General features: G+C 40.2%; 1 protein-coding gene across 4 annotated transcripts in view; it reads right to left on the reverse strand.

Moving 5' to 3' along the window:
* The window catches only part of SNX13 (sorting nexin 13), a 104,459-nt gene that overhangs the window by 18,389 nt on the left and 59,717 nt on the right, over positions 1 to 26,353 (reverse strand). For 2 of the 4 annotated variants that reach the window (XM_078377170.1, XM_078377168.1), the window contains exons 11-20: positions 23,787 to 23,875; positions 22,800 to 22,899; positions 21,253 to 21,446; positions 20,158 to 20,262; positions 19,320 to 19,452; positions 15,153 to 15,190; positions 14,503 to 14,572; positions 6,260 to 6,399; positions 5,348 to 5,455; positions 4,914 to 5,024 (exon numbers count right to left, since the gene is read on the reverse strand). In XM_078377170.1, coding sequence (XP_078233296.1) covers positions 4,914 to 5,024; positions 5,348 to 5,455; positions 6,260 to 6,399; positions 14,503 to 14,572; positions 15,153 to 15,190; positions 19,320 to 19,452; positions 20,158 to 20,262; positions 21,253 to 21,446; positions 22,800 to 22,899; positions 23,787 to 23,875 — 1,088 coding nt within the window. Of the gene's footprint in view, positions 1 to 4,913; positions 5,025 to 5,347; positions 5,456 to 6,259; positions 6,433 to 14,502; positions 14,573 to 15,152; positions 15,191 to 19,319; positions 19,453 to 20,157; positions 20,263 to 21,252; positions 21,447 to 22,799; positions 22,900 to 23,786; positions 23,876 to 26,353 lie in introns of all 4 variants that reach the window. The other 2 variants (XM_078377169.1, XM_020781413.3) reach the window with 1 other exon arrangement.

Raw genomic sequence — 26,353 nt, forward strand, 5'->3', positions numbered from 1 at the left:
TTGTGCGGTTTCATCGCATAGCGAAGCATTCGCTATGCGAGGCACCACTGTATTATGCTTTTAATACTACAGCTTCTCAAGGAGCACTGCTGTTCAAGATAGCAGCAGTGAATAACACTATTACAATTATAACGTGGCCATCAATAAAACTAACCTACAGCCTGACTGTAGTGAATGGTCCTGGCCTCACCTGCCCGTCACCGCAGATCATTGACGCAGGAGCCAATGAGTGAACAGAAGGCGGAGCCAGGGGGAGGGAGCAGGATAAAAAGACTGGTGGATGGAGTCTGAGAGAGACTGTGTGTAGATAAAAAGTGACTGAAGAGTGAGTTAGAGATCTGTAAGAGTGTAAATTGAAGCAGAGTGTTAAAAGAGTTTTGAAGTTATATCCGATCCAAATCAACTATAAGTGATTGGCAGCCTGTAATTTATCCTATGAATACTTATTGTTTATTAACTTTCCGGATTAAATAAAATACTTAAATTTTTAACAGCACACTTGCCTCCATACTCAATTGATATTAGAGCATTAATATCTGGTGGCAGCGAAGAAGAAAGAATAGCGAGAACCTCGTGAAGGCCTGGGGGAGATAGGGACTTCAGAGGAGATTGTGACAAAGTGATGTCCAGTGACGGGATCAAATTTAATCCAGTGACGCCTAAGAACAGAAAGGTTCCCAGAGTGGGAAAATGTACTTTAGTCAGGGGATCTGAAGTGGACAGAGTGGGTAAATCCCTAGAGCTTTTCAGGGTGAAAAGCTTAGTGGGGAAACTCCTAAACTCAGATCGGGGGACTAAGGTAGGAATAGGCTCTGAGGAAACCATTTCTGGAAAAAGTTTACCTCAAGCAGGAAAAGGACCAGTTGACTAGCTTGTCCTGAGCTCAAAGGAGACAGCTTTGAGGGGACAAAGCGGAGGCCAAGGTCAGAGAAGCTGAGGTGTTTCAAAACAGCAAAAGCTGGAACTGGTTAAAGCTAATATTTCTGTTTATTTTGGTGGCTAGAAGCAGGGAGAAACTTTGTCTCGTGCCAAAGGCCTGGTTGGGAGCCAGAGATCTAAACAGAGTATTTTAACAGTGAATGCTAGCAGGGAAGCAACTATATTACAGAGAGTCTAACTCACTGGAAAAAAGTGTTCCTTTTAAATCTGAGGCTTGTAAATTAAACCAGAAGCTTAAATAAATAAACATGCCTTCCACACGGGGGAAAAAGGCGGCAGAGTTGCCTCCTGAGGTTTCAGATGCCTCAGATCAGGAGTGGGAAGGAACTCAAGGAGTAATTAGAGGGGGAAATGGAAACCTCAAGGGGGAAAGACTCTATAGAATTCAGAAAATGGAAATTAGAGAAGGAACAGGAATTCCAGCTAAAACAGCTAGAAATTAAAGCTAGAGCTGAGGAAAGACAGCGAGATATAGAGATGGAGAAGATGGCTCTGGAAAAGGAAAGGATGTCATTTGAACTAAGGAGGTTGGAGCTGACAGCCAAGACTAATAATAATAATAATTCTGCTTCTGAAGAAAGACATTTGTCAAGGCAGACCTTAAAAGATTCCTCGTATTTAGAAAGGGTGATGATCCTGAATCTTTTATTATTTTATTTTGAGTGTGCGTGTGAAGATTTTGAAGTGAGGGGATCAGAACGTACAGTATGATTGTGATGAGGTCCCAAATAAGTGGCGAGTTAGCAGATATATACACCCAGATGCCATTGGATTTAGAGAGGGATTTTGAAGAATTCAAAAAGTTGGTATTCTCGTAGTTTGGCATCAATGCTGAGCATTTAAGACAGAAGTTCAGAGCCCTGACAAAAAAACCCTGAAGAATCCTATTCTCAACTAGGGGCAAACTTGACCAAGTATCTTGACAAATGGCTTCAACAGAAAAGAGGTGAAACGGTACAAGATATTAGGAACATCATGGGGCTAGAGCAGTTCTATTCACTTCTACCTGGAGACCTGAGGTACCTAGTGTGGGATAAAAAGTCCAAAGACGTTAAAGAAGCTGGAGGGGGTTGCAGATTTTATTTCACATATTCAAAACCCAAGTTTTTCTGAGGTAAAAGTGGGAAGGAAAACTGGGATGACAGTAAAAAAGATCCCAAAGGTTAACTCAAGAACCAACAGGCAGGTGGCAGCCATTTTGTAGGCAAGCCCACAGAACTGAGCCAGCCTAAATACAAGAACTAGGAAGGGGAGGGAGATAAAAGCCTTGGATCTTGTTTCAGATGTGGAGAGAAAGGCCATTTCATTTTACAATGTGCTAAAGCTAAAGGGGGATGGGCAAAAAGGCAATTTGCTCAAGCCTAAATCAGTGTACTATGTGCAGCAAAACAAAGTTACCTCAGAGAAGGGCAAAACAGTAACGCCTAATACAAGTACAGCTAGGGCAGAGAGTCATGAACAGCAAGCAGAACAACTGCCTGAAGCTGAGATCCTCCATTGCTATCTAACTGAAACCAACCAGGAGCTTTTTAAAAGTTCTGGAGATAGCCTTTATGTAAATGAGATGAAATTTATGGCTCTGAAAGACTCGTGCTCTCAAGTTACTTTGTGCCATCCAGACATAATCCCTCCAGAGTACATATTGAAAGGTGAAAGCCTGACAGTTAAGGGGGTAGAGTCAGAAATAATTACCCTGCCAGTGGCTGAGGTACCTATAAGATATCAAGGGTGGAAAGGAATATGGAGAACAGGCATAGCTGATCAATTGTTTGCGCCCTGTTCAATAGGGATCGATCTCACTGAGCATGTTAAGGGGGGGCATGCTGGCACCTTGTTGGCTCATCCTCGACTTCAGAGGAGATCATGACATTGACATCATACATTTGCCTCTCACATTGGTCAAAAATTCTGGGACATGACAGGCTACCATATTGTGTCATATTATCACAATAAAAGTAGTTTCTACTATGTATCATAAACAGAACAAAAACAATGTGGGCATCTTGCTTTTTGTGAGAGTCCAATGTTTATCATAATGTATTATTCCACTTTTTTAAACCTACATAATGCTAGTTAGTCAAGAGTTTGACTAGGAAACTCCTGTTTCCTTTGTTTCCATGTTTACAAAAAAAACACTGCTTCTTTTGACATAAACACTTTCCTTTATGTTTACATTTTACTATTTAGTAAGAAATACGGCATGTCATTCCTGCCCTGATAGCATTTTTGTTCAAGTATGAAAATGAGTTCTATGTGGGGCTGACTTCAACGCTTGTTTGGAACCTACAACTGGTACAAAATACAGGTGCTGCATTGCCAATTAGTTTTTGTACTATGCTAATATTTTGATAACTCCAATCACCATCAGGAAATATCTTCAAACTATTATAAGTGCTGGCTAAAATTCTGTTACATTGTTACACTGGCATGAGGGAAATGGTGTAACATGCAACCACAAAGGCTGTTAATTAACAAATTCCTGATTAGACTCCTGGCTGCATGCCAAGACAATAGACTGGTATGCAATGAGATATCCAAGCAATAATTCATTAATTAGTGGCAAGTTGTGCCTTTTCTCTTATGCTAATATAACTACCCAATTGGATTTTGGCCCTAAAATCCTATATAACCTGGGACCAGGAATTTGAAAAACAATTTCTTTTCATTGTTCTCAAATCTCCCAACCGTTAAGAGTTTCTTCATGAGCTTCAATCTGGCTGAGTGATTTTATCTACTCATGGTATCTTCTTGTGATGAAAAATGATTAGGAAGGCTATTTGTGATCATAGCATTTCACCTATGGAACACCCTTCTTCTGCTTATCTGCCAGAAGAAAAAACACTGCTGATTTCCCTAGATTTAATGGGGTTTGATGCTTGCTGCTACTGATTATTTCTAACTATTAATTTTGTTGTGGTCTTACCAATGTTTTTGAGTTCTTATATAGTTAACTACACAAGATGTCCTTGGAAATAAATAAAATCACTGTCTCCTCATCTATTTGATATTTGTGAAGTTCCTACAATGGATTTCCTGGTAGGGGTCATAGACAGAAATTTGTTTCACAAACAACTGCATACTTGGATTTAAAATCTGCCTGTTGTATGTGGCAGAAAAGACAGTTTTGAAAAGACAGTATACTTAAGAGCTTGAAAATCTTCAAGACTTTCTAGGGAAAACTGTCTTCTTCTGTGCCAAGCAGGAAAACCATACCTTGTGGAATGACAGAGAAACAATCAGAGAGGAAATGCACACTTACCATATCATAGTTAGATGCTAATTTGATTGCTTTATTCAAGAAAAGAATTCCAGAACAACCAAATTATTCAGTTTTGGGCTACTGATCAATTTTAGACACACCTATTTTAGTACAAACTCAAATTACATGCTTGAATAATATCACCACGATATGTACCTAACTGTTAAAAAGGAATGTCAAGACAAAATGGACAATTGTACATGCAGAGATCTGCAAAGGAAATATTCTGAACAAGTTTTGATGAAGCCCTCCCTGTCTCCAAATGTTTTGTGCTTTGTTCTCCTGGTTCTTTGATATGAAAAAGCCTCAAAATGCACTCTTAGAGGTAGACATGCATTCTCTTTTTGAGCAGGTGAATGGAGGTCATGAAGCATATGGTGCCTGAAATGGGCAGAGGATTGTAGGGTAGATAAAAAGGAAGGATTTGTTTTCAAAATGCTAGAATCATTTTAGCATCAATAGCAGCTTCAGAAATGTATTTTAGACCTTTTGTATTGCAAAGGAGTCTATTCTGATAGTTTAGTTTCTTTGGCAAAAAGATACATGCTGCTGTTTCCAAATGTTCTCATTATTCAAACTCATTATACCAAGTGACTATTTGTGCATTAATTATGTAACACGACTTAAACAACATTACTTGCAAATACCAGTATATATAAAACAGTTGTATTGCATCCATTGCCAAGGCCTGCTAGACAGCAGATACAATTCTTACCTTCCGAGCAAAATCTCCCTTCCCTTTGCTGTAAGCTTTGTTTTCCAAGAAGTCATACACATAGTGAGCTAAAGCTGGATAAGCTTTCATCACTTCAGGAGCTAGCAAAAGCTGAGAAGTAAGAGATGCAAGTGAGTTCACTTACCATTCAAGAAGAATGTTATTTTTGGTAAATCATTTTAAAACATTATACTAACACAGTGCAGCTAAAATTATATGAGAAATTTTAATCTACTTATAATGCTGCTGCTCATCTCATCTACTACTGTTATTAGCTCTTCTATTTAATAGCTAGAATCCAAATGAAAAATCACATTGGCAAAGCTATCAACTTTACTGAACTATGAACATCATTGCACTTTTCAAGACAGCAAATGGTGAGGAGCATGAGGAAATAGGCATTATTAATGAAAAACTTGAATATGAACCCATACCTGCAAATATGCATTCAAATCCTTCTTCCTTTTTTCCAAAAAATCCTTATCCATATTATTGAATGTTTTTTTACCCGGAAGTTTCAACAGATTTGCTAGATTTTCAAACTATAAAAACAGGTAAATAGTTATTTTTTTAAAATATATATATATATCTATACAACATTTATAGCTGAATTGCCATTTGTCCACTTGACAAGACATTTCTGGGCCACTGCAGATATGACCCTTTCTATCTCTTACTGACAGCTAAGGCTGCAATTCTATATTTGGTGAATCAAACTTCCAGCCTCTGGCTCATATACCTAAACCACTGAGTTATCCATCCAGGCTTGGGAAGTTTCTACACACAGAAAAACAAATGACACAAAAAAGACTTCTAACCCAGCTACCTGCTCAGCATGCTCTTTTCCCATACATGGAACAAACTTTTTGTGTGCAGGGACATTTGTCTGAAACTACACATTCAATTCTGAATCAACATTGGCCCAAATCCTGCTGAATGAAAATGGCATAACTCACAACAGCAAGTTGCTAATAATTAAGAATGGATTCCTCATTGTATACCAGTTGGATGGTTTAGTGTATAGAATCCACATGGGTACTCATTCAACAGCAGCAATTTGCCACTGTAAATTCCATCAGCATACCTAAGCAACAGGATTTTGGCCACTGTCAAGAAACACTTCTTGTTCTCCACTGTTTATGAGAAATGGGCCTTCAACTTCTGCCAGATCATCAGCACAAGGAAAGTTGATCAAAACAGAGTTTAAATATGATCTGAAGAGAATCCAGAGTATCTGGCTTCTCTTCAGATCGTATTTAAACTCTGTTTTGGCTCATTCTGTATATGGCCCATGATTCATCACAGTAATGGAAGATTTCTCTATGCATTTTAATTTCACACACTACCTGTTCAGTGATCCTCATATGGAAGTCATGGAAATCACTATAGCGACGATAAGTCTTCCATACTTCATCACCACCGGGAGTTCGACGGCGAACAGTGATGGCATATAGGGCGTACGTCTTGCCATGGTCGTTACAAACTCCTGCCACAGTATATGGGTCATAATCAGCATAGACTAGCAATTTAAAACAAAGAAATAAAGAGAAAAAAGAAACAAAGGAAGAAAGGAAAAAGACGAAAGGGCAGAAGAAACATGAAATGAAACAAACACTGGAAATGAGAGAAATGGAGACAGAATGGACATGCAAACCACCATTCAGTGTGAATGTGAAATTTCTGTGTAAAATTCTTCTGAGGTCTAGGATATTATATCCTACATTCGAAGGATACTTTTGTGTGAATTAGAACAATGAATTTAGTTTGTTGGCCACAGACCTGGATAACTTAAAGTTACCAATAGTCCTATGAATAGATACAGCAGTTGCTGAGGAGGGCAAGTGCTCAGCATTAGAGATAGGCATGAACTGCCAGTTCAGCAACTGGTGCTGGTTTCGCCCTCCAGTTGCATAGCTGTTCTGCGGGCACCATAGCTTCCCAGCTCCTGTTCCTCTGGTGAGCACTCACTCAGATACAGTGCAAAGCTGCATTGCTGCCTCTGAGTAGGTGCTGTGACAAACCCAGACCTACTGGGATCTGCCACACGTTAACTAAGCTGCCACCAACCATTCCCTATAAGAAGTCACACAGACCAGGGATGGATTTTCAACAAATAAAAGAATAAGATTTATTTAAAACAACACACAGGGAAAATAAAATGATCAGGTGAATAAGATATAGTAACGTGGCTTAGTCTCATTCATACATGCATACAGTTTGGTTCACACAGAACCCTTAACTTGAAGCACAGACCCTGAACCTATCAGTTCTGGCTAACCATACAGACACCTGAACCTATCAGGTTGGTACTGACACACAGTAGTACCCTGTCTGACACACAGACTCCCACACCAGCTTCTTCTTCCCAGCTGCTGCTTCTTCACATCCCAGCGTCTCCTACTTCTCCACACACGCATCACATATATATACAGTACAGCCCCTCCTCCTGATGTCCCGCCTTCCACTCCCCATAGGATGGAACTTTCCCTCCAAACCCATGACAGACAGGTAACATCAGTGCTGTATGTAACACCTCCCCTCTTTATAAGTTGTTTTGTAGGGGGAAAGCTAAGGTGCTTTTTCCCAAAAAACAACCTGAATAAAACACACAAAACAGTTATACATACCATATCATACTTACTTACGCTTACATTCTAAGATAACCATATCAATTAGGCATTTAAACATTTACCATATACATTACATCAATTTACCTTTATTCATACAAACCAAGTTCAAAAAACAGGTACATTTAACTTTTTGTTCACCAAAATATATACATAGTCCATGTTTCTTTCGCCGTCTTCATTCTTCAGGTCTTCTTGACAAGGCGTCAGCAACACAGTTCACTGACCCTCTGACCACCTTCACTTCAAAGTCATAGTCTTGTAGATTTAAAGCCCACCTCATAAGTTTGCTATTGTGGGTTTTCATTGTCTTTAACCATTGCAGTGGTGAATGGTCAGTACACAGAACAAAATGTCTTCCCCAGATGTAAGGCTTGGCCTTCTGGATCGCGTAGACTATGGCCAAACACTCCTTCTCCACGGTTGCCAAATGTCTCTCACCTTTTTGAAGTTTCCTACTCAGGTAGGACACTGGATGCTGGTCACCATTCTCATCCTCCTGGCACAGAACTGCTCCTACCCCGCTGTTAGACGCATCGGTGTAGACGATGAACTCCCGGTCGAAGTCTGGAGCACGCAGCACTGGATACTGGACGAGCGCCTCCTTCAACCTCTGGAACGCCGCCTCACAGTCGCTGGTCCACGGGATGCTGTCATCAGTCTTCTTCCTCGTCAGATCGGTCAGCGGAGCCGCAATCTCGCTAAACCTCGGGATGAACTTTCTGTAGTAGCCCACCAACCCAAGAAATGATTTGACTTTTTTCTTGGTGTTGGGTCTGGGCCAATCACGAACAGCTTCTATTTTGGCCTCCAGGGGTTTCATCACTCCTCCCCCTACCATGTGACCCAAGTATTTTATTTCTGGGCTACCCAGCTGCAGTTTGTTTTCTTTGCAGGGCCTGGGCCAAAGCACTCCCTCCCCTGGGTTAAAGTGCCTCTCCCTGCCTTCCTGGTCATCCCAATCTTTCTTTCTGACCTTTTGAGCTTGCAGGGTCTCTGCTGCTAGCTCTAGGTTTCTCTTTAGGTTATTCCTTAAAGAGTCTATGTATGTCACAACGTCCTGTGGGTCATCCTGGGTGATCTGCTCCCAATTTTGTTTGATCAGATCAAGGGGCCCTTTCACCCTTCTCCCAAATAAAAGTTCAAACGGACTGAACCCGGTACTGGCTTGTGGCACTGATCGATAAGCAAACAAAAGGGATTGCAGCTTCTGGTCCCAATTGTTTGGATTCTCTGCCAAGTAAGCCCTAATCATGCGCATTAGAGTCCCATTGAACTTCTCAGTTAACCCATTACTTTCAGGATGATAGGCAGTGGTTTCCTTGTGCTTAATTCCACAGATTTGCCATAAGCGTTTCATGAGCTTTGATGTGAACGATGCTCCCAAATCTGTGATTATTTCTGAGGCAAATCCCATCCTGGACATATACCCCACCAAGGCATCTGCCACTGTGTTAGTTTCAATGTTAGTCAAGGGTATGGCTTCAGGGTACCTCGTGGCATGGTCCACAATGGTGAGAATGAACCTGTTCCCCCTCTTTGTGGCCTTGGGCAAAGGTCCCACAATATCCACCCCTATGCATTTGAATGGAGTGTCAATCACAGGCAAAGGGCACAACTTTGCTTTGGTCCTGTCGCGGCTATTCCCCTGCCTTTGACACACATCACATTGTTTACAGAACTCCCTGATCTGCTTCCCTATGTCAGGCCAGTAAAAATTCTGTGTGATTCTCTGCTGTGTTTTGTTCACCCCTAAGTGTGCAACAAACATGTCAGAGTGCCCCCTTTGTAAGATCATGGGGCGATACTTTTCAGGTACCACCAGCTGACTTCTGATCCCATCTCCCCCTTTTGAGATATTCCTCAGGGTCTCTCTATATAAAATCCCCTTTTTCTCCAGAAATCTCACTGGGGTTTCAGGTGTTAGCTGGGCGTCAGTCACCTGTTCAAAACACTTTTGGAGAGTGGCGTCTGCCTTTTGCTCTTGTCCAAATCTGCTGTCTGTGGTTAAGGTTTCCACCACAGCTTCTGAACTCCCCTCTGCTTCCGTCTCTGGCTCATCATTACCCCCCTGAACTGTCCCCGTGGTGGCTTGTGAACGTGTAATCACTAGCACCCGTTTCACATGTTCAGCCAGGTCATTTCCCACGAGCACGGCTGCTGGCAGAGTCGATGAAATCGCTAGCCGCCAAACTCCCCTCCAGCCTTGAAAGTTCACCGGTACCTCCGCTACTGGCAGGGAGATCACCTGCCCCTCAATCCCTGCCACCTTCATGCTCTCATTTGGGATCACATATTCCCTAGGAATAATATCTGGATGGCACAGGGTCACCTGAGAACAAGTGTCCCGCAGCCCCCGATACTGACGGTCAAGTATTCCTACGTCCACCCCTGCTGTCTCAAACAACTGGGAATCTGTCCTCACCAGTAGGCAGCGCCTGACCTCTACAAGAGGACCATTTTCCTCAGCCTGATCAGCAGATGTAGCTGTTCCAGATTGAGTAGCCATGGCAGCAGGCTCCCTCAGTGACAATGAGCCTTGCTCTTTCTGGACACAGAACACAGCTTTTGGCTTGGTTCCACTAGAATCCTGAGGCACAATTCCTTTTAGCTGCTTTAATTTCTCACACTCTGAGATTAGATGGCCCTTTCCCTGACAGAAATAACATTTTCTGGTGTATTTTGATTCTCTCTCATCTTGTTTTGGTTTTCCCTCCAAAATCTGAGGTCTTAGTTTCATGTCTGAGGGCTTCCCTTCACCATGGGCCCCTCCCCCTTGCTGGTTTTTCCCTGGTCCCTGAGAGTACTTGCTGTCGGTTTCTTTGGGTTTTCCTACAGATTTCTCCTCACCTAAGGGCTTTCTTATCTGGTAAATAAAATCTGCGATCTCGGCTGCTTCTGCCACAGATTTTGGTTTCCTTTCCCTCACCTGGAATTTCAGTTCCCCATGCAGGACTGAATAGAACTGTTCCAGCGCTATCAAATCTTTAAGCTGCTGAAAGGTCTCTGTCCCCTCCTGAGATAGCCATTTCTCAAGCAGCCTCACCCTCAGTTCATGCTGTTGGGCTATGAGCAATTTTCTGAGCTCTGGGTTCTGCTCTCCTGTGCTGTCACCCTGCACTGAGCCAAATTCATCCTCAGAACCTTGGTCTACCTGGGGGTCTTTCACTTCACCCATTTCTGCCATTTGGCTTCGAGTCAAGGGCATAATCCCCCCTTGACTTTAAAAAGTCAAGCCTAACGACCACTTTTTTTTTCTTTTGCCTCAGAACCAGCTTTCCCTATAGATTGCTGCTGTCCTTCAGCACTACTTGCAACTGTAGCGAGTTAGAGTCTACCCCCCTCTGCTGGGCCTCTCAGCAGACAAGCTAGCTCACTTCTATTTCACAGTTTTGCCTCAGCTTTTTTCCCGCCAAAAACAGGCTGCCTCAGAGCACCCTAATCTAGTCTCCCCAGTTGGCACGTTCTTCCACTAGCGCACCTCCCCGTGAGGTACACCTAGAAGATTACCTACGCGCCTCAGATTGTCCCTGACTAGACCCCCCTTGCTCTGGGCACACTTGCCAAGGCTTTGCTGGACCGCTGGACAACTGGACCAGTCGTATCCCACACGCTGGACACCAATCAATGTGACAAACCCAGACCTACTGGGATCTGCCACACGTTAACTAAGCTGCCACCAACCATTCCCTATAAGAAGTCACACAGACCAGGGATGGATTTTCAACAAATAAAAGAATAAGATTTATTTAAAACAACACACAGGGAAAATAAAATGATCAGGTGAATAAGATATAGTAACGTGGCTTAGTCTCATTCATACATGCATACAGTTTGGTTCACACAGAACCCTTAACTTGAAGCACAGACCCTGAACCTATCAGTTCTGGCTAACCATACAGACACCTGAACCTATCAGGTTGGTACTGACACACAGTAGTACCCTGTCTGACACACAGACTCCCACACCAGCTTCTTCTTCCCAGCTGCTGCTTCTTCACATCCCAGCGTCTCCTACTTCTCCACACACGCATCACATATATATACAGTACAGCCCCTCCTCCTGATGTCCCGCCTTCCACTCCCCATAGGATGGAACTTTCCCTCCAAACCCATGACAGACAGGTAACATCAGTGCTGTATGTAACAGGTGCCCACAGGAGAAGCCAGGGCTGGGAAGGCACGCCGCTGCCTCTGAGTGGGCACCTGCCAGAGGAGGCAGGTCTGAGAACCCGGGACACCCGCAGAACAGCTGTGCAGTCAAAGGGCCAAACCGGCATGAATTGCCAAACTGCAGTTCATGCGCATCTCTACTCAGCATGCAAAGAATCAATAAATGAAAAAATAAAAATAAAAAAAAAATTGCACACAGGCACTTTATGCCAATTCAAATACAGAGTAGGTTATGACAGTGTAGAATGAAGCCATATGGAAATCATTTCATTAATAGCTGGAAGAGAGATTAGGTGAGAGAACAATCTCAAACCATCTATGTATCACTTATTTCCTGTGATGCTGGTGGCAGAACGTGGGCAGGTATTTGGAAAGCGGTAGTGTCAGGTGGTAAAACCACTAGAAATAGTAAGTTGATGATGTACTGCTTTAGTAAATTTGGAAAAAAATGTCATCCTGTGCAAGAACTGTAACAATACTGTCAGATAAGAGTTTCTTCTGAAAAAACCTTCAGAAACATATTTTAGGGTTGTTGTTTTTCTGCTGTTGAGACAAAAAGGTTACAAGATTCACATCTCTATAACTGAGTACCTCAGTGGTGCCTCAACTTACGAACGTCCCGACATACGACCATTTCGAGTTGCGACCACTCCGGCTGCAAAACTTTTCTTTGACTTGCAGCCGGAGCTTCAAGTTGCAAACAAAAGAGGCAGGGAAAAAAGGCGGGGAATTCAAATTAGAGGGCTAACCATTGGTTGGTGAAGAGCTTCTTTGTAGCTCTTTCGCACCATCGGTTAGTGTGTGTGTGTTTGCAGAGAGGCTTCGGACTGTCTGGTGCTGCTTTCTGCTTCTGGGTGAGAAGGGTTTTACAGGGTGAGTTTGGGGGGGCTTATGTTTCTGTGCTGGTTTTGTTTTGTTTTTTGGTGTGTATTTGTTCCCAGCCCCATCGTGTTCCAATGGGGCTGGCTGTTTGTGTGTGTGCACATGTGTGTTTTTTTTTATTCCTCCCCCCAGCTCCATGGCATTCCGATGGGGCTGGCTCTGTGTGCGTGTGTTTTGATTTTTTTCCCCAGCCCCATCGCGTTCTGATGGAGCTGGCTGTGTGTGTGTGCGCGCGCGCGTGTGTTTTGATTTTTTTTCCCCAACCCCATTGTGTTCCGATGGAGCTGGCTGTGTGTATGTGTGTGTGTGGGGGGTGTTTCTGAATTTTCCCCCAGCCCCATGGCGTTCCAATGGGGCTTGGAGTGGGGTTTTTTGTGATTTTTTTTGTCTGGAATAGATTAATCATGTTCCAATGCAATCCTATGAGAAATAGTGCTTCGACTTACGACCATTTCTAGTTACACCTATCTTCTGGAATGGATTATGGTCGTAACTCGAGTCACCACTGTATAGCTTTTGGCCTATTCAGGCTTGAGTTCAACAAGCTACCTTCTGTCTGTAAAATCAAAATCAGGACTCGTTGTTGTTTCAACTTATATACCGCCCCATAGTGCTACATCACTCTCCGGACAGTTTAAAACAAAATTATGCAAGGAGCACTTTGCCCCCCACTGAGCTGGGTATTCATTTTACCTACCTTGGAAAGATGGAAGGTTGAATCAGCCTGGGGCTACCTGAACCTATCAGGGTCAAATTCAGGTCATGAGCAGAGGCTTGACTGCAGAACTGTGACATGGGGCTTGACTGCAGAACTGTGACATGGGGCTCATCTCTTGTGTTTATTATAAGCTAATTCTGGACAGGATACAGAACTCTCCTTCTCAGAACTTTCCTGCAGGAGTTTTAGATTTGGGCTAGTTTTAGCAGTTGAGAAAACTTTTTGTTTCATGCTCAAAGCAATGGCTAAAGTCTCACATCTTTCTTTGATACCTAACTGTTGCATGGTTTGAATGCCAGTGATAAGTCACTCGCTGTCTAAGAGAGGGTCCTTTTAAAATGGGCCTGCTATGTGTTATTTATTTATTTTAGAAATTTTTAAACTGTTTTTATTCACTAGTTTTTACTTTGATATCTGCTTAATTATTTTTTTAAAATATTTTAATAGTTTTGTTCAATTTTATAGCATTTGTTTTAATGATGCAAGCCACCTTGGGTCCTCTCAAGGAGAAAGGTGGGATTTAAATATTTTAAATATATAAAAACAAGATATCTGAACATGGTACAATATAAATCTTTGCTGGATGTAAGTGGAAAATGAAAACAACTAGGTATGAACAAATTAAATTATGATGTAAAACATAAATTTGCAGCAATTTGATAATGATGATGCTATTGTATGCTAAGTTAGAAATGTTATAGAAGTCTAAATAGTGTAATCAGTTTAGGAAAATGGTTACACCTAAACAACATTTCAGTAAATGTTGTTTACTTCAAAATACAAAGGCCAGGATCCAACAAGATATGAGGTCAGTATCCTTAGCCCAGGGGATCTACACACTTAAGTTACAGAAGCTGCAGCCCACCCTATATTGCCTGCCAAATTGCTTTTGGAACTAAGAGAACTATGAGGCCAGATTTCAAGTGGGTGGGAAGCCAAAATCTATAGTGTTAGACCAAGTTTTTTTTTATAAGTGACCAGCTCTTCATAACTGGAATTTGTTAATTCTAGTAACTGAACCAAGCAAGAAAAACCAGGAAAGCAAAATTTCATGATGAAAGAAAAGACTTAGATTTAAGAGATATATAACTGCAGTGTTAGTCAAGAGTTTTGAGGAAAATTCACAATATATGTAAGTAATTTGTCCAAGCATCAAAAGGGAAAAAGAAGGTGTTACTCCTAAACTCACCGGTATCTGAAATATATGCATGTAGCTGTATGGACTCATCAGCAGGCACATTTGAAAGATCATCCAATGACTAGAGGAAAAACAACCATAATTACAGCTTCTGGTATAGAACTATGCAGATAGTCACATGATCAGCAAGAACAAATGAGTGCTTTATCAAGTCAGCAGTCCACTATATCCAGAAATTTAATTCTGAAAGTATCCAGCTGGATGGCTCCCCAAGTCCTAAGAATAACTTGAAGACAGTAAACATTTCCCATCTAGTACTTATGAGATATACTGCCCCAAAAGAGGCTATAAATAAAAATAAATAAATGCTAAACATTTTCCAAACACAATTTGTGTAGGTTCTGCTTTAATCAAAACAGGTCTACTTTCATGTAAGACCACGCCCCAAAGGAGCCGAGATGTTATGATAAGATCAAACTTCTCCTTGCTTTTTGTTCAATGATGGAAGAGATTCTACTGAACAATATAAACATAGCTTGTTTTCTCTATCTCCATCAGACATACCCTGTAGTGAAAAGAATGTTACAAAGAGTCTTGTTTCACCATAAAGAGTGACAAATGTTAGATTTTAAATTGCCACAAAACTGTTGCTTTTTCTGGAACCGACTATGCCATCTATAATCTTGAAAAAGTACACCTACCAAGTTAATGCTCCCAGTAGGAGAACCATTAAATGATTCTGTGGAAAAAGGGGGAGAGCAGAACTGTTACTCCAAACAAAAAAAAGTTTAATAGTTAATCTATAAAGCATTAAACAAACAAGGCAATTATATTAACTGCCATAATGTATCAACCTTAAATTAGTATCAGATACAAAATATTACTAATAGTCTCTGTTTAACCTACCTATGGATTTTAGAAAGAAAGAAAGCCAGCCTGCCAGCCCGCCTGCCTGCCCTTGGTAAACTGTATGTATATTTAAATGCTTCTTGATATAAACAAAAACAGACTTTTCAAGAGATATTCTAAATTCAGCAGGTGCAACACTTAAACCTGCCATTCTATTCAACCGACTGATACTGTCTCTAAGAGTGAAACTCTGTGCCCACTACTCCCATGAAAAGGTCAAATGGTTGGGATAGACTTTGAAGTAGCTAGAACTGATTGCATGGGCAAGAACTAGCTAACTGTACATAGTGTAGCAAAATTGCAACAAAAATGTATTTGATGGATTTACATATGAAATAGTGATAAATGAAGTGTGAAAGACTCAACTTCTGAGAGGTGCCTTTTAGGATACACCGTACTGCAACAGTCCGATTAGGGAACTACTATGCATAAGGATGTTTTTAGTTAAACTGGTCCCTCCTGACCAATTTATATCTACAGGTATTCACAATTAGAGCACTGTTATTATATTCATGACTTAAACTAATCAAATATGCATAGCTGAGTCAAAAGAATAATTTAAGTACTCTACAAAAGTTCACTAAAAAAGAGAACATTTCAGCTTTTCAGGATGCTCTTTTATGATCTTTAAAGTGGCTATTGAATGAAAATGGAACTACAAAGGAAGACGTGAGGAAACAGGAAAAATTAGCTATATAAACAAGCTCCAGTGCATCTCAAGGTTTCTACAGAGACCAAGATTAGCACACTACATGTACCAGCATTCTGTAATAAACTTTGACCTCTGTCCAAGAAACATCTTGCAGCATCCCTGTGACAGCCAAGTCAATTTATTACCATGGCCAAGATCTGCTAACTAAATTAACAGCCTGACAGTCCTACACCTGTAGTAACAAGGAATTGCCAGTTTGCCTATTCTGTATCCTTAGCCAGTCATGGGAATGTGTATATACAGTGGACAACTATTTATATTCCTGTGTCTAAGGAAGTGGATTTTGACCGGTGAGAACTTACACTGAGATAAAACTGTTAGTTTTTAAAGTGCAACATTTTGCTTTCTTTCCTCTTTACTTTTGCCAATAAAAAGTGTGAAAATCTTTGCAGCCAAAATACAATCCTATACTGCAAACCACATCAGCCACATTGTTCCAAATTAGATCAGACCAAACAAAGCATTAGTGTTAATACAATTAGTAATAGGTACTCTAGCCTGCCATACCTTACAATTTAACACTCATCCACGAGCATTACTAAACCTATACCACTAGGAGGCAGCAAAGGACTCCTGCACAGAAATCTGCAAATATGCAGCAGGACCATATTTGATAACTGATAAAATCAGTGGATATGTAAAACAACATTTGATAATTAACAAACATGGTAACAGCACCTATCTAACCTTTCAAAATCCAGGAAAAGAAAGACTGTTAATCTACAGAAGATCATCCACATTTCTCTAAAACAGCACAATGCACAAGTGTAGATCTCAGTGATTACACTAGCCACAGAAAGTGTGAGATGTTTTGGCAAATGAGACAAGTGGCAAGGGTATTAGCTGCTGCTGAAGGTTGGAACTTGTAGCTCTAGCACCCAGCACTGGCTGAAACCTGCACTCTCCTTGCTTCTAATTTGAACATGAAGGAAAAGCGGGGGTAGGAGGACTTGCAGACAGTTGCTGGTGCTTGGAACTCACCCTCATACCTGCTCCTGCTTTTTGCAGGCATAGGCTAAAAACATTTACTCCCTGCTTCTCTTTTTTTCAACAGATTAGGGCAGAGGTATCCAAACTATTGCCCACGGGCCACATCTAGCCCGCCTTGCCTTTTTATCCAGTCCAGCCATAGGAAGAGGAGGGAAGAGGGACACAAGTGACTTCCTAACACCCCCCCCCCCACTGTCTTTGTAAAGGCAGCAGGGGTGGGGGATCGCTTCTGTTAGGCTTCACTCCTCTTCCTATTTCCACCTAATTTTAGTCTGAGAAAAATGAGATCATGACCACTTGCAAGCCTGATTTATGTAAACGCTCTAACTAAATCTGACATTAATTTTACTTACAAAAAGTGCTGGATTTATCAGAAAGTAAAAAAATTTACAACATTTATGTATCTTTGTGGCATTTACATATTATGATCAGTTAATGAATAAAAATGAAGTTTTCAATTCAACTCCTAATGCTTAATTCTGTTGTAAACACAAGTAAGGATGGACAGGTTATTTACCTGTAACTGAAGCTCTTTGAGCGATCACTTGTGAATTCACACGTGGGTTCTTTCTGTGCCTGTGTAAAAAATCCATTAAGCTGTCTCCCTTCATTGTCTATGCTCCTCTACCCTGGAGTGAATCCTCAGTTCCCCCAGTCTGCTACTGACAGTAAAGGAAGTAATTTGTGGGACAATAAGGGAAAGATGGGTGGGTTATATGAATAGCAATCTGGTCTCCTTTTTTTCTTTTCTTTTTTGAGAACTGGTAGGATTGTCTCTAGTGTCACCATTCTGAACTTATTGTTATCTGTGTTATGAGTTTACATCCCTCAGGTCCAAAATTGACTTCAAACCTCCATCTTGAGCACTGTTGAAGTAACGGGAATAGAATTCATTTTCCAGTAACTCCAAGGGAACCATCTGAATTGCATCTTTCTGGAGGAGTATGGCTATTTCGTTCTCTAGAACCTGAGACAGTGGTGTGAGTCTGAAGAGATCCATAGGCAGGAGAATAGTAAACTCTATTGCACAGCCATACTTGACTATGGTCAAGATCCATTTGTTATTGATAACAGTGTGCCAGGTAGTTCAACTGTATCACTAGAGGTATAATGTTGCTTTGTGAAGGGAAAGTCAAAGCGCCGAGGATCCTGGAAGGAAAGAAGTCAAATCTGTGGATTTCTTTCTCATTTTTTGTTGAGGACGACATCAACTTGGACACCAATGTGGATCTTAATATCAAGTGTAGATATTTGTTCTGGCTGCATTTTATGAGAAGCTGGGTCATCCTGAGATCTAGCCAAAATGACCTCCATAATAATTTGCTTAGGCAAAGCTTTAGATATAGCAAGGGCAGAGATTGAGGACATTCTTTGTTTGAAAATGCTGTCTACAGCTTGCAGTCATTTCTCCCACAAAAACATTTTGGTTGAGATTGATGATTTTTCAAGGCAACTTTAGTGAATTTGTTGCAAATCTGGCAATTCTAATGTCTGATGCCCTCACTCAAACCATATAGGCACTTTGAGTGTCCATTGTGAAGAGTATCTTGTTCATGAAAGTGACACACTTCTTAAAAGGGCCTGCAGGGGCTATAAAAGGTGGAAAGTTCTTGAACACTTACTACTATTATTTTCTTTCTTTCTAACTTTTTTACGGAGACTCACGACACCAAAGACAACGAAGGGCAGGAAGAAATGAATGATGACATATAAGAACTACGTATTTACAAGAACATTCAGTTTTTCAGATGTGAAGACTCCAGAGAAACATTCAAATACTGCAACTGATGTGATGGCTGAAAGGGAACAGAGGATTTAAAGCACGGTGAGAGAGCATGGGCAGTGCAAGGAGTCAGTTTAACAGATTTTTTAGGCTCTGGGATGTTCCAAGGGAGTTTTGAGTTGGCACAGAAAGAACCCACATGTGTGATTCACAAAGATCACAAAGAAGAACCTAAAAGACATATGGAAACCACATACAGGTTAAACGATTCCTTTCCCTTCAGACCTATCAACGCTAGGCATCTTTTGAATGCACTTTATTGGGTCTCTTTCAGAAACTAGAGCCAAGGGACTAATGAACAGGGAGTTTAACATGATCTTTTGTTGCACTTTATTGTAGTCCTTCTACTCTTTTTTGAATCCTGAATTTATGAGATGTAACAGGGTGAGCATTTAAAGTGGTAGAACATTCGTAAGTTCTAATTTGATGTAAAATAATGCTTTAATTAATACCAGAAATCTGAAGTCAACTTACCTCCTTCACCATCATCTGATCCTCTGAAACTAGGATCCTTTAGCATATCTAGTTCAGCAAGCATTCGCACATAAAGTGCATGCTGTTTGAACGAAGGATAGAATCTTTCATCCCGCAGCATTAAATCGTATACCTAAGGAAATTAAAGTTCAATAGTAATCAAACTGTATGATCAGTCAGGTTCAACTATCAAGTATCTCCTAAAAATGTGGTAGGGTAATCCATGCCTTTTAATGCCTTACTATATTGAACATTAAGCTCCCCTGATTCTGAATGCTATTATTCTGTTTGAGAATGTAGCTTTGTGATAACATGCATGAGCGATAGTGCATATCATGCCCATCCCTCCCTTTTCTTCATCCTTTATGAGTGATTCAAAGTTTTCACTTGTGATTTGTTCTGAATCTCAGCTTCTCAAGTCATCCAAATCAGTTACTTAACTAATTCATGTATGTCTCCATACAACCAATATTTGAATTAGGCTGAGATTCCCATACCACTAACATAGCGATATCTGTGTATATTATTTCCTCTCATTATCCCTCAACTCCTAAACTACTACATTAAACTTTGTCTAATGGATTCTGCTTCACAAAATTAATGTTAGCTGCCATGTTAAACTCAGCACAAGCTTAAAATGGCACCAGAATTTTGAAGAAGGAAGAAAAGGAAAAGAGAACCAGTACTGGCAGACTGATGAGCAAACTATGAGAGTTACACATAATGGAAATCATGTAAGTTTTTTCTAGGAAAATGAGAAATAAAAACAGGAAAAAAATCACTTCTAACCTAACAACTTCTACCAGCATATATGAAATATATAGTGAATATGTCATACCTTCCTCTGAATCTCATCAAAGATTTCAGGGGTTGGGTCCTCATTGTTCAGTTTTTCTGCCAGTTTTGCTACCAAGGTATCATCAATATTAACTCTCGGAGATGCCTGCCATAGAAAGTTAAATAAACTTTATGCACTGTTCGAAATTATTTTAATGCCACCCACTGGGAACAATTTAAGCTCAGTCATTATTGCAGGGAAAATAAAGCTAGAGATAGAAACATTATTAATTATTAAGTGTGCTCCTGTTATTGTAATCAAAACAAACAACCCTCAGTTCAATTATAAAACGGGTACACAAGAGCACTCAATTATCTATTGTTTCATTTTCAATGAATGAAAGAAATTTAGTTCCAATGGTATACAGTAATATTATTTTGAGTAAATATATGAAGTACCCATGCACTGTCATTTCTTTTCAGCAGAAATTAAAAAAACGAAGCGAAATGTCACGATGACCTTTGCCATATGCTTGGAATTAACAAATTCAAACTAAGTAGAGCAGAAAAAAGTGAAAAATACATCAAAATTTAGGGTGTTCCAGCCATTATCCTTTCTTTTTGTCATGGTCTTTTAATATTTAAACACCAGCTCAATGTTCAGTAAGTCGATTCAGAGATTCCTGTGTAACCCAGGTTGAATTTATTTTATGAAGTGCTTCTCCTGCAAGCTAGCTCTAAGGTCTAAATCCAATTGTTAGTTTCAAGATGGCCTGTTGAAACAAAGGAACTTACATAAATATCGATTTACTACATTTTCACAGATTCATTGGGTCTCCTCTTGTTGGAACTGACAACTGGACCAGGGCTCAACATTTTGACTCTCATACAACAGTGGAAATGTTCACATTCCTGATACTTGAGACATATTTTAAGTGAGATTTCTTGTGCTATGCATTTTCCAACTGGTGCTGTCAGCTTACCTCTTTGGCAGCTCTCCATCTGTAGGTTTAACATAGGTTAACACTGCAACAGCTTACACGTAGCTGACAGTGGCTCTCCCTCCTTCTCCAATTCTGAAGTTACTTTGCAATTCACTTTCAGAAGTATGTTTCAATTCATATGGAGCTTCCTTTTTTCTGAAACCCATTATTACCTTTTCTGACAAATACTGATCATAAATCCCAACTGCAGCTGTTCTTAACAGGCCTTTGGTTTGTGCTGTCTGATGCATTCCATCTTTCTGAAGGCTCAATAGCACTTCCAGCTGCTTCTGTGCTGTAACCCTGTATCCTTCAACCGTCATCCAGAAAAAGAGATGCGCTTGGCCTCCCATCTGCTGCATGTAATCTAAAGAATAAAATAAATCCCACTGCACTATTATTTTAAAAATCCAAAGAATTAATGTAGTAGATTTACAACAGTAGAAAAATAGTACTGATTCTGATTTTAAATTTAGTTGGACCAAGTTTAAAGATTAAAGCAGGTGCAATACAAGCACAACAGTTCGAATTCTTTACTGTGGCAATCACACACAGTAGCTAAGAGAAAAGACTCCAAGAGCCTATCCATGAACAACAAATCATCATAGTCAAGAAAATGTTTAAACTAAGCTGGCAAGAGATGCTGCTTTTTTAAGGAAAGCAATAATAGCATCATTGTCAGAGAGTACTAAATGTGCAATACTGTAAATTAATTTTAGCATTTTAATATTATAGTTGAATTCTACTTATATTTTATATATGTCTATAGTTTGAAATTGATAAGAATGAATAAATAAATAAATAGTGAATTGCTATGGTCATTTGAAGAGTATTTTTAATTTCCTGCAATAAATAAAGAATAGAAAATAATAATTTGTTGGGAGAGAGGACAGAGTGGTTCTAAAACCAGAACCTACGGCATTAGGAGGGAATTCATTCCGTATATCACCACAAAATTTGAGCCAATGGAGAGAGTTGTACAACAGGATTATAAAACAGCAAGCAAAGTTCAATAGATAGTTCAACAGATGTTCTGGCAATACAGAGTAGACTTCGGTCTAGATGGGCGGGATATTAAACAAACAAACAAACAAACAAACAAACAAACAAACAAACAAACACACACACACACACACACACACACACACACACACACACAAATATATCATTCTGAACAACAAGGTGATTCTACTGCTACTTCATCTTTCATTTACTCCCTCACCCACAACCACTCCACTTTACTCCTAAGCCCTTGTTCTCCTGACTTATCAGATGCAGGATATGGCACCATTTTAGTGGAGAAAGTAAATCTGAATCAAACAGATCATTAATGTATCCTTCCAAGCTAAAAGAATATATACAGAATTGAAGACTTTAGTCTTCTGAAGATACATCAAGTCTTTAAAAATTAAGAAAGGCATTTCTGTGAGGAATCCTGCTACCTGCAAATTATAGCTAAAAATAGTTGGACAGATAGCAACTTGTACCATTGTAAGGCAGCACTGTCCTCCATACCACTTAAGCCTAAAAATTCAATGTGATATGTGTTGATTGTATGCCAGTGTACATTTATATCATAAGAGAGGCTTGTGATGAAATAATCAGGGCACCAAAATAAGTTATCATCCTTTATTCTTTAATCCATGCATGTTTATTGCATTCCATGAAGATACTCCATAATATTAAGCACACAAAACATTTTTAACTGCTGTTTTCTTACCCATAAAAAATTGTAGTGCAACATTGTTTACTAAAATGATGTCCAGAGGGACTGTGCAAAGTTTTCCAAAGTTTGCAGCCAGTTTCACAGTATCTATTTCCTGCACAAAGATGACAGAGCATTAATAAGTTTAAATCAATATAATCACAACATTAAGAGAATTTTAGGAGTAATATGCATATCTTTTGTATCAATAAGCCAAACCATTAAGCATTCTTGCTACCCAAGAGACTTTTGGCTAAGTAAAACTTGGAAAGAAAACTGATAACAATAACTACTACCAATCATGATAGTTATATACATATAGTGGACATAAGAAAGATCTGGAGCTCTATGAGATTTGCAGAAGATCCAGAGCATGGACAGTTACTTTCTGGACTACTACTTCCATAATCATCCAATCAGCATGGCCATTTTAGATGACAAGAAGTCACAGCAAATAAGTGCATATTCGTTATGCAACTGGGCATCTGAAGATGGTACTGAAGAAAAGTAGTTCTGTTAAACACCAGGTTCTATCTGATGTGATTATTGCCATAATAAGTGAACTAAAGCATACTTTCCAAGAGCTTGTAGAGGCTTCTCAGAAGAAGTCACAGATTTGGTCTTATTGGATTTGCCTCTTGATATTATTGTACTACTGCAAAGAATTCAGTGGGAAGAGAAGCAGACCTACATAATACTAAAAATTGGGCCAGGAAGGAGTAAGGTCTGATCCTAATTATCAGTCTGGGGCATCATAGTGCTATTGCTCTTACTAATGTGAGAGGTGACTGAAGCCAAATGGGCAAGTTCATGAAACCTCATGGCTATCCAGTTGCATGTACAACATAAGTATTTTGAGGGTAAAGTGCATGAATACACAAAGCTACAATATATTTTGTATATCTTATACTTGCCATTACTGGATTTGTAAAATGTGTTGTTAAAGATTAACCTAAGTATACATGCGTATTTCTAATATATTCCAGCTGAGAAAACACTTACTTTTCCTGACTGCAGCCTTAGTATTCTTGAATCACATACTTTCTTCACAAATAATAAACTGTTTATTTGATTTTTTATATTGTTGATATCTGAAAATAAACATACAGTACTAGGAAGTTATACTGATTTAAATATTTAGAACAGATGGTACAAATACGTGCAAGATATTGAATTCTTTTCTGCTTTCTTTCAAGAGATTTCAGCAAAATGTAGACACAAATGAAGCTATGCAAAAAAGGCAATATATTCTCTCATGCTGTGACCCAACCATGAAAAAACAGAATTTTAAAGTGGTGTACAGAAGTCATGATTTAGAACTCAGCTATTTCATGAAAACTACGGTCTTTCCCGATGTAAAGACAGCCTTGCATGTATATGGACTCTGGACATGGCCAGAGGCAGATGACACAGCCATTTTCCAGAATCTATGTAGGTTTGGGTCTTGTCAGTGCCTGGAAGCCCCATGTAGGTCACCTGAAACTCCATGATGAAAGAAAGGAATATAAATTAATAGAACAAATATAAGAATTAAAGGTCGCAGTTGAAACTACGGGTACAGAAAGATTTACATAACAGATAGATAAACATTTAGGTCATTAGTGGAAATCTGAAACTTATCCACATTAATACTTTCAGAAGTCAACAAATTTTAGAAGTGTTTCAGTCAGTTCAATAGTCTTACCAATTAAAAATGGCAGGACTATTGATATCTTGCTTCCTCACATCACTCCTCTGTCTGCTTCCTGCATTACTAAGTAATTACTTCTAAACAAGTTAATTTGGCTATAGGTTATGACCACACATTACAAAGAGATAGAGCATATAACCTAGCCCATATAAAGGCACTAGGTAAAGGTAAAGGTTGCCCTTGACATTTAGACCAGTTGTGTCCAACTCTAGAGCGCAGTGCTCATCCCTGTTTCCAAGCCATAGAGTCAGCATTTGTCCAAAGATAGTTTTCGTGGTCACGTGGCCAGTGCGACTAGACACGGAATGCCGTTACCTTCCCACTGAGGTGGTACCTACTTATCTACTTGCATTTTTACATGCTTTCAAACTGCTAGGTTGGCAAGTGACGGGAGCTCACTCCGTCATGTGGACTAGATTTTACGACTGCTGGTCTTCTGACCTTGCAGCACAGAGGCTTCTGCGATTTAACCCGCAGTGCCACCACATCCCTCATATAAAGGCACTAGGGAGGTCTGTATTACAAGAATACTGAAAATATGAATGACAATGAATAGACTCTTCTTCCAGCTGGACAGAAGTTCCAAAATCTTTTTATAATATTTTATTCAGTAGCTACTCCTAAATTATGAAAGCCATTGTCCTCTCCAGCCCAGCAGTAACAATGGCTTGGACTCAAGCTACTGAGGTCCTAAAATCAGTCACAAATGAACTCAGTAGTGGCTCTGTATATATAACCAGCAGCCTCAGCCAGCTCTTGAGAACAGCTGTCCACTTCACTGCACAGAAAACAAGCTAAAGTTTTAAAATAAATATTAATGCCATCAAAACAGATAAATATTAATATGATGATGAATGATTATAGAAAACAAATATGTTTTTGTATTCATTGCCCATGCGTTCCGATAAAATGTGTCTTTAAATACAACAACTTTTACCAACAGCCTGATTCAGTTGGGATAATTCCTTCTAAAGGGGAAGTGGGGGTGGGGTGGGTGGGAGAGAGACAGAAGAACAGAAAGGGGGAGAGAGAAAGTATACTTGCAACGATTGGTTTAAATATGAAAAGCATGTTTATAAAACTGGAAGCTGAGTCATGGCAACTGGATTTTTTTCTTGTTAGGTTGAAGCGTTTTGCTACTGTTATCACCTGCCAGGCTCCATGTAGCCACCTTAGTCATCCCTCCACTGTAACTTTGGTGCTGTTGAATGCCAGGTCTGTATCTAATAAAGCCCAGCTAATACAAGATCTTATTCTGGAAAAGGATCCAGATCTGGCTTGCATACCCGAGACGTGGATAGGTAGTGAAGGGGTGTGCCCTTGTCTCTTGTCTGTCCTCCCCTTGTTTGTCCCTCCCCGTCTAGTACCAGGGTAAACTGGAGGGTTGTGGGGGGAGTTGCCATTGTTTATAAGGACACCCTTGAGGTTGTCAGGCTTTTGCTGTGGTGATGCCAGGCCTAGAGGCCCTCCACGTGTCAATTGGGGTCAGGTATTGGGATCTTGCTGGCATACCATGCTCCCCACGATCCAGCCACCTCCCTACCACAGCTAACCGACTTCATCTCCGCAGCTCTGTTGGGATCCCTGAGACTGATTGTCTTGGGTGATGCGGAGGTGGAGGTTACCAGTCTGGTTCTTGAGTTCTTGGAAACCATGGCTTCCTTGGACATGTCCCAACATGTTAACAGCCCCATGCATGTGGGTGGCCACACTTTGGACCTATTTTTCCCCATTGAGTAGACAGAGTGTAGCCTGATGGTGACTGACCTTCGGCTGGTCCCCCTGACATGGTCAGACCACCACCAGATAAAGTGTAATTTCACAGTGGCCCGCCCTCCCTGTGGGGAGCAGAGACCTACTTTCATGATCCGACCTCACA

Source organism: Pogona vitticeps, chromosome 6, assembly GCF_051106095.1.
Source record: "Pogona vitticeps strain Pit_001003342236 chromosome 6, PviZW2.1, whole genome shotgun sequence".
Classification (NCBI taxonomy): Eukaryota; Metazoa; Chordata; class Lepidosauria; order Squamata; family Agamidae; genus Pogona; species Pogona vitticeps.